Here is a 15,676-nt window from a genome sequence, read left to right as displayed (position 1 = left end):
CCTGTCAATAGTTTAAGGTCCCTGACTAACAGATCTCAAAAAATTTTGAAATAATAATTGATACTGCTGTTGACATATAATCTTTTTTCAGTTTGTGTTTCTACGGAAAGAAGACGGCATGGCTGAAGGGAATACGAGAAGTCAAGAAAGAATGACACAGCCTATGTGTCTAGAGGGGTCATAAGATGGGGAATGTTTACTGTTTCTCAGTCAGTACTGTATTGGCAAACCACTGACGTGCTCACGTTGTACCGATCATCAGCTGTGGTACAAAAAACACATGAAAGTGACAAAGAGCCAAGAAAGAGCCATTACCAGTATAAAGACATTCATGTTTAAATATACTCTTTATGTTATTCATTTCCCAATTGACTCGCACAACGCAAGAACATTTTGCAAGGGTTATTTCTCTTACAAACATTATGTGGACTGTTCAGAGTAACAGGAGAAAACTAATTAAGCCAGAGCTTATGACTGAAATCAATTTTGATTATAATTGCAAAGAGTATTTTAAAATTTTTCAGGGAGATAAAAGAGTGCAGATTTCTGCGGCTTCTATAAATAAGTAATAGGCCCAGGGCAAACACAATATATTTGTGCAAATTTGTTAAATTTTATTGTGATTATATTTGTGCATTATACATGATGAACAAATGAATTGTTTTGTTCAGATTAATCACACCCATTTTTCATTCTATAGAACCTAAAATGTGGGGATACTCATAGGTGTGAAACAAGTCAGGAAATATAATATAACAAACATATTGAGAACACTGGAGTGTAATACTCATTTCTGAATGTACATTACAAATGAGTCTTGTTACACCTATTTTCCCTATAGAAACTTTCTCTCAGTTTGTGGAGTTACCCCAACGTTTGGTACCACATGACATAATAGAGTAACAGTTGTGTGTGTTTCTGTGTGTGTGTGTGTGTGTGTGTGTGTGTGTGTGTGTGTGTAATCTCTGTGTTGTGCTTCTCTGTGATTCAGCATCTCCACTATATGTTGAGTGGCAACTTTTCTTTTCACAATATTGTTACATTCCATCCTGGATTTTTCATTGTTTGATCAAAATATACCAGATTTTTTTTTTTTTAATTTTAAGTCTCCACTGTCAGAAATTGCAAGAAAATTCATTTTAGTTGTGCACTTGAAATTTATTATGACAAAATACTGGGTGGAAATGACACTGGGAGATTCAGGCTGGATTTAGGTAAAATAGATCCACAATGGACCAGATGTATTTTATTAAGAGAAATGCTAAGAAATTTTATAAATATGACAAACAGCTGCATCAGTTGTACACTGATTTTAAACAAGCATATGAGAATCTAGACAGGAATAAGATTCTCCAAAGTGAGAAGGATTTTAGAATCCTACTAAAATTTTTGAGGCTGGCCAAAATGACAATGAAATCAACAGTTTGCAAACTGTTGATTAAGTTTTGTCCCCACTGGATGGGGGGGGGGGGGGGGGGGGGCAATATTTAACTGACAGGTCCAGGTGGTGGCATACACTAATGATGTATCATTAATTGCAAGGAATATCAGAGCTTTGAAGGATAATTATGCTGCACTGGGTGGAGCAGAGCAAAAGTTAGGACTGGAAGTGAATATAGGCAAAACAAAGCGTATGATGACGGGTGATCCTGGTGGGAATAATGAGAGACTTCAATAAAAATAAATAGGAAAGAGTACCAAAGAGTGGGTAAGTTCAATTACCTAGGCTTGATAATAACAGAAGATAATAAGATAGCAATGTTGATTATATTTGGTTATATTATATTATTACTGAGTCTGACTTTGGCGTGTGTGGGAGTTGTGTGTGTGTGTGTGTGTGTGTGTGTGTGTGCGTGTGTGTTTGTGTTGTCTATCCTGATGAAGGCCTGTTTGACTGTCTTTCTTTTGTGCCTATCTGTGACTCGGGATCTCTGATAAATGGTGAGTAGCAACTATCCTTTCATAATATTGTTATTATTTCAGCCTGGATTTTCCATTGTTGATTATATTAAGACCTATAGTAATGTACGGACTGGAAGGCTGGGTTATGACAAAAAAGGAAGAAGGTGGTTATTGAGATGGGAAAGGAAGATTTTGAGAGATATTTTTGGGCAAAGGGAGAGGGAAGAAGTTGGAGAAAAAAGGACAAACACAGAACTACAGACTCTTTTTGGACAGATGAATACTGCAGTGAAAACCAAACAAGGAAGAATAAGACAGGATGAGAGTGCCAGAAACTAAAGGTGTTTATAGGAAAGACCAAAGGGAAAAGGAGAAGAGAAAGACCCAGGAAAAATTGGTTTGGAGATATGGAGGAGGACCTCAAAGCAGTGGGGGTCAGGAATTGAAGAAGGAAAGTGATGGACAGAGAAGAATTGAAGCAGGTGACAAGGAGGCCAAGGTTCTACAAGGACTGTAGTGCCAACCAATCATATACTTTCTGTAGCCATAGAATTCCTATATAGCAGCATATGATATTCAGCTATTTTAGGCAATACCAAACATGTAAATGTTATACTACGGAAAGAGTAAAGATGACTATTGGTAGTGTTGGCACTGGAAAGCTCAAAGTAAATGAACAAAAACCTGAATGGACTACCTCATTTTGCAAACCTTTGTTGTTCTTCAGAGTTCATAGACAGATGCCACTCATTGCCCCAGTACTGTTCCCTGAGCAGGATAAATGGTAGTCTTGTGTGGAACATGTCATAAACATGGAAGAAGTTAGGTAATGGGAGCAACATGGGAAAAGGAAAAGAAAAGGCTAAGGGGAGGGATGGACAGAAGGTGAAGAGGATAGAAACATGGAAACAGATAAAATTATCTCTTGTGCAGACAGATTCGAGTCCAAGTTGCAAATTATGATATAGAGAGAGAAGGGGCAAAGAACTGTAACAGAAAGAGAGAATAATGTGATTGCTGAGAAAGTGCAGATGATGGTTGCCCATAGATATATGCCAAGGGAGTTGGCACATTGATTTGCACACTGGACTTGCCAATTGGGAGGACAGAGGCTCAGATCCCATCTGGCAGTCCAGATTTAATTTTACATAAAGCATTAAGACAAATTCCGGTGTGTCTCCTTTGAAAACGACACAGTTGAATATCTTACAGAGTCTCTAATGTGTGAGATGTTAAACACTAATCTTTCGTCTATAGAGATATAATTCTTACTAAAGTGATCTTTCTTTTTTTTGGGGGGGGGGGGGGTGTAGAGTGAATTAGTGAGAAGTACAAAACTGGTGGAGGAACAAATTGACATGAGACCAAATGAAGAGAAGGGAAGAGCAACAAGTACTAGTGACTGAGTTCTGAAGAAGTACACCATCTTATACCACAGTTCCTACCAGTGCAGTTTAGAGAATCTGGTGGTGGTGGTGGTGGTGGTGGAAGTGGAGGAGGAGGAGGAGGAGTAGTAGTAGGAGGAGGAGGTGGAGGATTCAGATCTACAACAAATTATTCAGAAGCCCACAGATAGTATATGTATTAGACCCAATAGCCTCCTCTTTGACAATATCCACATTAAGACTAGTAATAGTGACCATAGATAGTTTTAGCAACAGTGATTACTAATGTGCAAAGGGCAATTAAAACAAGAAGGAAGATTTACTTGCTCAGAGAAGAGGCAGTCATGTTGTATTTCACAGAGGAACTCAGAACATTTGCCTCTGGGCAAAATCAAGTAGAAAACTGTGGGTCAGGGTTAAAAGAATAGTAGGCCATGCACTGGACAGATATGATTCATAACATGACTCTTCACAGTATACAGTCACTGCAAAGAAACTTCTAAAGAATCAGAGATTATTGCATAACAGCTGTAAAACAATGCATAGGGATTAGAGAGATTCTAAATGAAACAGCAGAATTTCATCAGAAGATATCTCACAAAATCTAAAAGAATTCTGGCTATATGCAAAGGCTATCAGTGGCACAAACATTCATAGGTGATGCAGGAACTGAAATTCGGGGTAGCAATGCAAAAATGTTTTAAAATTTTCCTTTACTAAGGAAGACAAAGAAGCAATGCCCCTGTTTTCTTCTCACACCTCTGCAAATGTTAGTTATTAGATGTTAATGATTAATGGAAAATCTCATATAAAGATGTGAAACAAATACTAACAAAGAGATAGAGGGGCTGGCCAGTACTTACCTCAGCTCAGTACAGCTGATAGATACACAAAAAACAGAACCGAAAATTTACGTTCCTAGCTTTCGGAACAAATGTTCCTTCATCAGGGAGGAGAGAGGGGAAAGAAAGAGAAGAAGGGAAAGTAGATTCAGTTACTCACAACCCAGGTTATGAAGCAACAGGGAAAGGAAAACAGGGAGGGTAGCAAGGATGGAGGCATGGTTGTCAGAGGGAAGCCAAAGATATTCTACTGTAAGTACTGTGCCAGCTTCAAACGAAAGAGGATGCATACAGAAGTAAAGAGGTATATAGTATAGAGATAAACACAACTATGTAGGATGAAAAGATGCGTGAATGGCTAAAGAGGAAAGGGAAAGAGGAGAAGACTGAAGAGTAAATGGGAGTGAGGTTGTTTAACGTAGGTTCAGTCCAGGGGGATGGCGGGATGAAAGGATGTCTTGGAGTGCAAGTTCCCATCTCCGCAGTTCAGAGGGACTGGTGTTGGGTGGGAGAAGCCAAATGGCACATATGGTGTAGCAGGTTCCTAGGTCCCTAGAATTATGCTGGAGGGCATGTTCTGCTACTGGGTATTGGACATCTCCTAGGCGGAGAGTTCGTCTGTGTCCGTTCATGCGCTCAGCAGTTTAGTTGTTGTCATACCAATGTAAAAGGCTGTGCAGTGCAGGCATGTCAGTTGATAAATGACATGTGTAGTTTCACACGTGGCCCTGCCTTGAATTGTGTATGTTTTACCAGTAGCGGGGTTGGAGTAGGTGGTTGTGGTGGGATGCATGGGGCAGGTTTTGCAGCGGGGTCGGTTACAGGGTAAGGAACCACTGGGTAGAGAAGGTAGTCTGGGAATATTGTAGGGTTTAACAAGGATGTTACGGAGGTTAGGGGCGCGACGAAAGGCAACTCTGGGTTGTGTGGGGAGAATTTTGTCAAGGGATGATCTCATTTCAGGGGTTGACTTGAGAAAGTCATATCCCTGGCGAAGTAATTTGTTGATGTTTTCGAGGCCAGCATAATATTGGGTGACAAGGGGGATGCTTCTTTGTGGTCTGGGGGTAGGAACATTGTTGTTGGACGGGGAGGAATGTATTGCTCGGGAGATCTGTTTGTGGACAAGGTCTGCAGGATAGTTGCGGGAGAGGAAAGCACTGGTCACTGGAGCGAATACATTTGCCACGAATACCTAGGCTGTAGGGAAGGGAGCGTTTGATGTGGAATGGATGGCAGCTATCAAAGTGAAGGTACTGTTGTTTGTTTGTGGGTTTGATATGGACAGAGGTGTGGATGTGAGCTTCAACAAGATGAAGGTCAACATCCAGGTAGGTGGCTTGGGTTTTGGAGAAGGACCAGGTGAAATTCAGATTCGAAAAGGAGTTGAGGTTATGGAGGAAATTAAGGAGTGTTTCTTCACCATGAGTCCAGACCACAAAGATGTCATCTATAAACCTATACCAGGGCAGGAGAAGCAGCTGTTGGGTCTTCCTCCCCGTCCAACAACAATGTTCCTACCCCCAGACCACACAGAAGCATCCCCCTTGTCTCCCAATATTATCCTGGCCTCGAAAACATCAACAAATTACTCCGCCAACGATATGACTTTCTCAGGTCAACCCCTGAAATGAGATCATCCCTTGACAAAATTCTCCCCAGACTGCCCAGAGTTGCCTTTCGTCGCCCCCCTAACCTCCGTAACATCCTTGTTAAACCCTACAATATTCCCAGATTACCTTCTCTACCCAGTGGTTCCTACCCCTGTAACCGACCCCGCTGCAAAACCTGCCCCATGCAGCCCCCCACAACCACCTACTCCAACCCCGCTACAGGTAAAACATACACAATTCAAGGCAGGGCCACGTGTGAAACTACACATGTCATTTATCAACTGACATGCCTGCACTGCACAGCCTTTTACATCGGTATGACAACAACTAAACTGGCTGAGGGCATGAACGGACACAGACAAACTCTCCGCCTAGGAGATGCCCAATACCCAGTAGCAGAACATGCCCTCCAGCATAATTCTAGGGACCTAGGAACCTGCTACACCATATGTGCCATTTGGCTTCTCCCACCCAACACCAGTCCCTCTGAACTGCGGAGATGGGAACTTGCACTCCAAGACATCCTTTCATCCCGCCATCCCCCTGGACTGAACCTACGTTAAACAACCTCACTCCCATTCACTCTTCAGTCTTCTCCTCTTTCCCTTTCCTCTTTAGCCATTCATGCATCTTTTCATCCTACATAGTTGTGTTTATCTTTATACTATATACCTCTTTACTTCTGTATGCATCCTCTTTCGTTTGAAGCTGGCACAGTACTTACAGTAGAATATCTTTGGCTTCCCTCCGACAACCATGCCTCCATCCTTGCTACCCTCCCTGTTTTCCTTTCCCTGTTGCTTCATAACCTGGGTTGTGAGTAACTGAATCTACTTTCCCTTCTTCTCTTTCTTTCCCCTCTCTCCTCCCTGATGAAGGAACATTTGTTCCGAAAGCTAGGAACGTAAATTTTCGGTTCTGTTTTTTGTGTATCTATCGGATGTACTGAGCTGAGGTAAGTACTGGCCAGCCCCTCTATCTCTTTATTAGATGTTAATACCATTGGCATTGTGAAACAGTTAAAATTTGCTAAAATTAAACAAGGCTCCTGTGCCCAATGGAATCAATATCAGATTCTATACTGAATGTGCAGTTCATGTAACTCCTCCCCATTTTAATCATGATACAAGATCTGTACAAAAAATTCCAGAACTTTGTCCACAAAATTTTTCTACGCTTACCTTTTACTTATTGTGCATGGTCTCCTTCAAAATACTGTTCTCCACATTGATGCACTGCTTCCAGCATTGTTTCCATTTCTGGTAGCTGTCTTGGTGCACCTCTTTCTGGATTGCATAAAGCACTGTCTGAGAATTTTCTTTTATCTCATCTATTGTTGCAAATCTTCAGCCTTTCAATGGGGTTTTCAACTTTGGAAGTAAAAAGTCCACAGGGGCCAGGTCTGGAGAGTATGGAGGATGAGGCAACACAGTGATTTCATTTTTTGTGCTATGATCATGGACAAACAGGGATGAATGTGTGGGTGCATTATCATGATGCAAGAGCCATAAATTGTCTCACCACATTTCAGGCCACTCTCACATTTTCTCGCAGGTGTCACAATCTGTCCCACTAGTACCATTGATTTAACAGTTTGTCCCTGTGCCACGAAATTATGATAGACTAATTCTTCAACGTCATAGAAAACTATCAGGATGGCTTTGACATTTGACCTGGCCTGGTGAGCTTTTTGGTCTTGGAAGACCTTTCCTGACCAACTGTGAAGATTGAAACTTGGTCTCAACATCATAACTGTAGACACACATCTCCTCACCAGTTATGATCCTCGTAAGGAATATCTCGTTCTCATTTTTGTGATCCAAAAGCTCTTCATAGATTGCAAGGGGAAGGTCTTTCTGGTCTTAACTCATGAGCCGTGGGACAAACTTGCGGCAACACAATGCATTTCAAGATGCTGTGTCAGGATTTCATGATGTGATGCAATGAAATGTTACATTCTTCTGCAACCTCTCAGACAGTCATTCTTTGATTGGTATGTGCAATTTCCTGCATCATTTGGTGTGTCTCTTTAAAGGTTTTCTTGAGTTTCATGCAAAATTTAATGCAGACACATTGCTCCTCTAACTCTGCCATCTTGAAATTCACAAACTGTGTGAGTCAACGTTCTATTCAATACAACACTGAACAATAACAGACACACAACAATGAAAGTTCTAGCATTTATACATACATTAAACACAGGTGTGTGCAGCGATGCCAACCACATTTTGCTCCAAGACACCATTGGTGCAAAATTATGATTGTCCCATAACTTTTTCACAGGACCTCGTATATCATTAATTCTTTGGAGATGGGTAAGAGGTCCCACTCGTCTATAAGAAGAGTAACAGAAGTGCTCTACAAAACTACTGTTCATTTTCATTTATGTTCATTTTTTGTAGAATTGTAATACATATTCTGAGCTCAAATGTAATGTGGTATATAGCACAGAATGATTTCCATGCCAACCAGCATGAATTCCAAAAGCATCGGTCATAAAAAATTCAACTTGCACTTTTCTCACATAAGATCCTGAAAGTTATGGATCAAGACAGTCAGGTGGATGCAATAGTTTTTGATATACGAAAAGTATTTGACTCACTACCCCACCTACCTTCAGTAACAAAAATACAGTTACTTGAGAGTATCATACAAAATTTATGACTGGACTGAGGATTTGTTGATGGGCAGGACACAGCATGTTATCTTGGATAAAAAGTCACCATCAGAAGTAAACATAATTTCAGGTGTGCCCAAGGGAACTGTGTTGAGACCCTTATTACTCATATTGCACATTAATGACCCGATAGACGATATTAATAGTAATCTTACACTTTTTTCCAGTGGTTCATTATGCCATAACTATCACAAACATTGCAGCTGTTGCGAAACGAGTACTTATTCTACGTAACTATGTAAAGTTAATAACCAGAAATCTTGCAGAAACTGTGCACATCTCATCTTCACCTTCCATCTCCGTAATATTGTCTTCAAGTTCATTTTTTGTGCAGCCCCTCTATATATTCTTTCCACCAGTCAGCCTTCCCTGCTTTGGAAAGCACTGGATTGTCATCTGACTTTTGTTATTCATACATCTGCTTCTCTTTTCGCCAATAATTTTCCTTTAGGTTGCAATTTTACATTTCCTCTCTGTTTCATTTTTTATAAATCACTATTCTCTTTAGCCTACTTCACTTACTGTGTTTTTATATTTTTTCCTTCCATCAGTTAAATTTAATATCTTGTGAAACCATGGATTTCTTTTGAGCATTATTTTTCCTTGTCCTTTTGCCTACGTGTTCTTCTGCTGCCTTCACAGTACCATTTCTCAAAGCTACCCATTCATATTCTACTGTGTTGCTTTATTTTACTTTACCATGATTTATTCAGTTATAATCTGCAGTTCTTAACCAACAAATTACAGACAAAGTCTGCATTTGTCCCTAGAAATATTTTGCAGTGTAAAATATGATTCTGAAATCTCTGAATTGACATTACCTAATCCATCCAAATTCATCTTGTGTCTCCAGATCTCTTCTGCATATATTGCTGTCCTTCATGATCTTAAACAAAGTCTTAGAACTGAAGAACTGATTATATTATGCTCCATGTAAAGTTCTGTCAGGTGGCTTCCAATTCATTCCTTTTCCTAGTCCATGTTATCATACTATTTTTTCATCTCTACCTGTAACTAATGTAAAATTTCTGTCCCACATCTTAGTTAATTTTTGATCTCCATTAATGTTGTGAATAATTTCTTTTATCGTATCATACTTTTTTCATCTTTTGTGGAAGTAGTAGGCATATAAACTTGTGCTTCTGTGATGGATGTTGGCTTTGTATCTATTTTGGCTATGATAATGTATTCACTGGGCTGTTTATAGTAACTCATTTGTGTTCTTAGGTTCTTGTTCACTTTTGGACCTACCCCTTGTAATGGTCGCCTGGTCATAGATATTGCTAATTGCTATAATCGCACTATTTCACTCCCATTTACGGAGCTTGTTAGCACTTGATGTTAGGTTGGCGCCATTACAATGCATTGTAGTAATCACTGCTGCTTGCTGGATCGCTGCTGTGTCTCGATGTTGATGCTGGCTCTAAATCTGGTTGTCTAGGGTTAAAAACATGAGGCCCCGTGTTTTTTATGTGCTTTTGATGATAAAGAATGAACGAAACCAACAAATATGTAAACTTCAAATATTTATTTCTCTGGTGGCCATCTTAATTCCACTGTCCACCAAAGACTATGACACAACAAAACTTCCTTTACATGTTCCTTGCATTGTTTATCCACCTCAAACAATAACACACAAACACACTGTACCAAAGTGACATTCCGACTGCTTCTCGACCCTTCTTGCTGCTCGTATTTATAACATTGTCAAAGAACTACTAAAAAGAGATATAGTTTACAAGTCACATGTACATCTGTTATCATAATTTGTGCAGAAAAGTTATTAATTTGCATCGAGTGACATAATTTAACATGTTATTAAAATGAGACACAGATTTGTTGACTTGCCAGAATAATTCTTTGTTACAAAAAGTCCGTTTTCTAGAAGTTTGTCAATTGACTTCTCTAATTTGCATAAATAAGTAATTAACATGAATTATTAAGAAATACATTGGTTTTCGTCTAAAACAGGATTGATTTCGTGAATACTAAGTGAAACCGCTCCTAGTGAACAAATAGGTTTCACTGGGTGATTTTTATTTAAGGAGATCCAAAATACCTAAGTTGTACACTATTTTTCGTACTTCATATTATTATTTAAGATGAACTCAGTGTTTTTACATGATGACATTTGCTGTATCAGTGATCAAGTGATATTAACTTTTGTGTGGGTTAGTTATTCAGTATAATTTAATGGGTTGACTGTTTATGGAGACATATTACGCAATCATTGTTAACATACACAATAACTTTTCTATAATTATAAATACTCGTTAAACTGGTTGAATTTGGAGGGTATCGCATACTTCGGTACAGTAAAGCCTTTAATATGTTCCGTTACAATACCCCCCTCGAGTAATATCATTTACAGAATGTTAATGATATTAGCCGACTAGGACCAATGTGTCAAATTGTTAAAATTTGGAAAAGTACTACTTTAATAATTTTTTACTATGCATAATGTGAATGTATGCAATGACCATTACACCGTTCCAAAATGACTTTTTCCCGCAAATATTTTAGTTGTGTTGTTTCAAATGCACTTTGTGTTATGTCATTCAGTATGACAGCATAATAAAAATAATTAGTAATATATGAAAGTAAAAAAATGTTAATCTTTGCTCCCAGTGAGCCACATGGAAAATGATTAAAAACAGACACAAATATATCACATGCGATTTTAAGATATATCAAAAATATATGTAAATTATTTCAAAGTCAGTTCTCATGGAGTCACAGATTAATCAAGATAATAGAAGGAACATAAATATATTACATAGATGGACAGGTCATATGTCCATAGGAAAATATTGCAACTGTCTGCTCTTTTTGAGCCACATAAAAGAAATGAAAACAAAGAACATAAATATAAGTATGGACATGATATGTAAACACAAACACTAGAGGAGTCACATGTATGAATATAATATGCACTTGCAAAAAAAAGGAAATATTTAAAAAACTTGTCTCCCATTGAGACGCATAGTCAAGACAGTACAAGAACATATTAATACTAAAATTGGACACTTAAATTGACACAACATAACACAAACATCAAACTTGGTGAACATCTGATTAACTGTAGAAAATTGTACACAAATCTTATGCCTAAGAACACAATAGTCACAAAATGATGGGTCTTGCACAACAATTTTTTCATTGTCTTTTATTTGGTGCAAGTATGTCCCATATTCAACAATACAAAAGGAAAGTAATAAATGTTTGTCACCTTCTTGCCCGTTGCAAGTAAAGAAGATGTCTCAAAATTTAATATTCAATAGTGACAATATAAATATAAAAACATTCTCTCAGAGATCTGGAACTTCTCCAGGGTCTGTAGGATGAGTGGTAGTTGCTATTAGACACACCCAGTAAAAAACTTTGCTGATAACATGCTTTATGGAAAATGGGTAAGTAACTGTATTCAAACAGGGAAATGTGCTTAACCATGTTTATATGGTTTCAATTCAGTGATGTTTCTTAATCCAAATAACCTTCTTGATCTGGGAAAGATAAGTCTATACGAATTAGGATGTGGGCTTTCTTTTATTTCAAATGGACAAATGTCAATGTTTACTTTAACATATGGACAACCTAGCTCAACATCTTTGTCTATTTCAGTATTTTCAAACAATAGATCAATTTCAATTTCTTTAGTTCCTAAGTCTAATGTCTCTTTCCTACACTTAGACACACCCCTCTCTGTTTGCAAAGCATTGAGAATTAAACATAAACCTTTGTTTTCACCTGTTCCTTTTAACACAGTGTTGTCACTTAAACTACTGTTTTCACCTCCTTTTTTATAAAGTCCACTACGGATTCTTGTCCACCATGTAGGATACAAGGTTGCACTTACCTTTGCTAATTCTTTCCAAAAGGCATCTTTGTTTATACAGTTTCCATAGTTGTTCCACAAAACTTCTAAAAACTTTTCCCCTTTCTCTTGAAAACACACATTTACATTCCATCCCTTTATATTTTCTTTAATATTATTATTATTACCATTCTCATAGATTAGTGTTTCATAGTTCCCAATAGGCAATAGCTTGTCCTCAGGTACACATTACCTAGTCTGCATTTCACTTACATTAACCTCATTATGACCCATGTTTGTCACACCACTTACCTTTACCTCATCATCACTTTTCAATTCTACAAATACTTTTATTTCTTCCTCCACACTCTCATCAACAACATCACTTGATTTAGGATCATTATTTAAATGTCCCTCTATTACTTCTTCCTCCTCCTCCTCCGCAACAACCCCATCTTCAGTTTCCCCCCTATGTATCTGAATCTCAGCAATTGAGTCTTTGGCTCCATTAAACACTTCGTCATCCCCCTTCTTATCAAATAAACCCCCCAAAATAGATTCTATTTGTGGTGTGTCTGACTTGATATTAACACCAGTATCTTTTTCAGCCCAACTATTGAACTCTGCAATACCTTCAACTTCTGCACTTTCACTAACTACCTGTGCTTGAACACTGTTTTTATTAACTGTATCACTTTTACTCATAGTATCCCAAAACCTTTTATTAAATTCTAATTTATTCATTCTAACAACATCAGAGTTTTCATGGTACTTACTCTTTACATTGTATCCTCTCCTTTTCCAGTTTCGGTTATGTGTTGTCCTATCATAATATTGTCTAGCCCCAAAACTACGGACATCTAGTGGGACTGTCCACCGTTTCCCGGCTGGTTCCCTCGGTCTGTCCGTTTGTAGTTGTCGTTTTGTTCACTAGTTTCAGCAAACCCCCTTCTATCTTGTTCTCAGCCGGCCGCGGTGGTCTAGCGGTTCTGGCGCTGCAGTCCGGAACCGCGGGACTGCTACGGTCGCAGGTTCGAATCCTGCCTCGGGCATGGGTGTGTGTGATGTCCTTAGGTTAGTTAGGTTTAAGTAGTTCTAAGTTCTAGGGGACTTATGACCTAAGATGTTGAGTCCCATAGTGCTCAGAGCCAGTCATATCTTGTTCTCTTCCCCAATACCTACTTCTATCATTCCTGTTATCTCTCCTCCATCCTCCCTCCTGTGTATTGTTTCTGAAATCATTTTCATATCTCCTATCTCCCCTATTTGGAGCATTATTTCCAGAATTTTCAAAGTCTCTCCTCCCATAATAATCTCTATTTACTTTCCTGTTCCACCCCCCATACTGGTTGTTGCCAGAGCCAAAACTTTGGTTATTTTCTCTTTCCAAGGCCCTATCTAATCTATCTACAAATTTCAGGAACTCTTCCATTGAATCGTCTGGTCCATGGACCAATTCCCACTGCAGTCTCTCTGGTAACCTTCTTTTTAAAACATCAATTTGTGTCATAATATCAAAAGAGTTATTCAAGTGAGCAAGCTTTTTCAATTGATCTCTGCAAAAATTTTGCATTCCCCCTACTTTCCCTCTATACACTGGTCCATTTAGAAATTCTGACTTTAATCTGGCTTGTATGGATTGTGACCAAAATTTGCAAATAAATTTAGCTTCAAACTCTTCAAAAGTATTCCAATAATCATTATTCTCATTTGCCCAGGATAGGGCCTCCCCTTCTAGAAACCGTTTTACTAACTTGATTTTTATGTTATCTGACATTCCTACCACAAACATATCCTTACATTGGTGAATAAAGTCAATAGGGTGCAGATTTTCACCAGGAAAGCATTTCACTTGGATGTGCCCATACATTGTATTTTGATTGTAAATCGTTTGTTTGGACATCAATGCGTCCTCCAATTGTGTACATTTAGTGTGTATATTTTCTACTTTTGTATCTACATTAGTGGTATACAGGTTGTATTCTTGTTTAAGGTTTTCTGAAGTTTTGTCTATTCTCTGATCTAATCTTTCAACTTCAGTATCTACTCTGTTGTAGATGACAGCAATGCTGTCTGTGTTAGCTTGTATGTTTTCATTTAAACTTTCAACTTTAACTTGAAATTCTTTTCTGAAGTGTATCAACTGTTCTCTAGTGTCCTTACTGAGGGTAGTTTTAATTTCCTCACACTACTCATTGAGAACTTCTTTCAGCTTCACACTTATTTCTTCACTGGATTGTTTAAGTTGCGAGCTTATTTGAGTTGCAAACCCTGCTAGCCACTCTGTTAAGTTTAATTGTTCACCATCCCCTGGTTCAATTTTTATATTTCCTACGATCTCATCACTCTCAGGTAGAGACATATTAACTATTAATTATTTTAAATGACAACAACAACAAAATACCTTGCTTTATGCTATGATGTCGTGATCGGTGTTCCTGTTGGTTTCTTCACTTCTATTCGGTTTTATTGAAGCTGAGGTCTTGATTGATGACTTCTGTTGACATAATCCAGACGTTAATCTTCCGAGCGGTGTGATGATGGTTTTAGGTAGTCGCACAAACACACTTTATTTATTTATTTATTTTTTGACATATTTTCACTGTTGCCACACTGCACAAATAAACTTTTTTTTTATTTTGGAATGCTAAGCACTTACGAAATTTATCGCTGCACTATTATCATCGATGCACTTAAAGATCCCGGACAGGCCCCCACTTTTGTAATGGTCGCCTGGTCATAGATATTGCTAATTGCTATAATCGCACTATTTCACTCCCATTTACGGAGCTTGTTAGCACTTGATGTTAGGTTGGCGCCATTACAATGCATTGTAGTAATCACTGCTGCTTGCTGGATCGCTGCTGTGTCTCGATGTTGATGCTGGCTCTAAATCTGGTTGTCTAGGGTTAAAAACATGAGGTCCCGTGTTTTTTATGTGCTTTTGATGATAAAGAATGAACGAAACCAACAAATATGTAAACTTCAAATATTTATTTCTCTGGTGGCCATCTTAATTCCACTGTCCACCAAAGACTATGACACAACACAACTTCCTTTACATGTTCTTTGCATTGTTTATCCACCTCAAACAATAACACACAAACACACTGTACCAAAGTGACATTCCGACTGCTTCTCGACCCTTTTTTTTTTTTAAAAGAGGTGGAGCCCCTCCACGCCCACACCGGCATGATGGCCAACACAAAAGGTCTACTGCCATCTCTGCATAAGGGTTAGTATTCACTAAAGTGAGGTGTCGCAGGATGTGGGTACTGCAATGTTTGCGTACGTCTGGTTAGGATTAACCATTAATACGCGCTCATCTGGAGATAGATTGGTCAAAATCTGACGAAGGGTAGCGGTTTGAAGGGCAGAGGAAAAAAAGTGCCAAGGCAAGAGCCAAGGGAAAAAAACCTCTGCGAGAGTTAGGTCGGGCGGCA

At 38.6% G+C, this 15,676-nt stretch overlaps 1 protein-coding gene across 1 annotated transcript in view; it reads left to right on the top strand.

The window, feature by feature from the left end:
- The window catches only part of LOC126190980 (RING finger and CHY zinc finger domain-containing protein 1), a 106,381-nt gene extending 105,727 nt beyond the window's left edge, over positions 1 to 654 (top strand). Inside the window, exon 8 of the mRNA XM_049931653.1 lies at positions 92 to 654. Within this exon, the coding sequence (XP_049787610.1) occupies positions 92 to 184 (93 nt within the window). The 3' untranslated portion in view covers positions 185 to 654. The remainder of the gene's footprint in view (positions 1 to 91) is intronic.
- Positions 655 to 15,676: the final 15,022 nt, after the last annotated feature.

This window comes from Schistocerca cancellata, chromosome 6 (genome assembly GCF_023864275.1).
Source record: "Schistocerca cancellata isolate TAMUIC-IGC-003103 chromosome 6, iqSchCanc2.1, whole genome shotgun sequence".
Lineage (NCBI taxonomy): Eukaryota > Metazoa > Arthropoda > Insecta > Orthoptera > Acrididae > Schistocerca > Schistocerca cancellata.
Note: the sequence above shows the minus strand (reverse complement) of the source record. Positions and strands in the feature narration are given on the sequence as shown.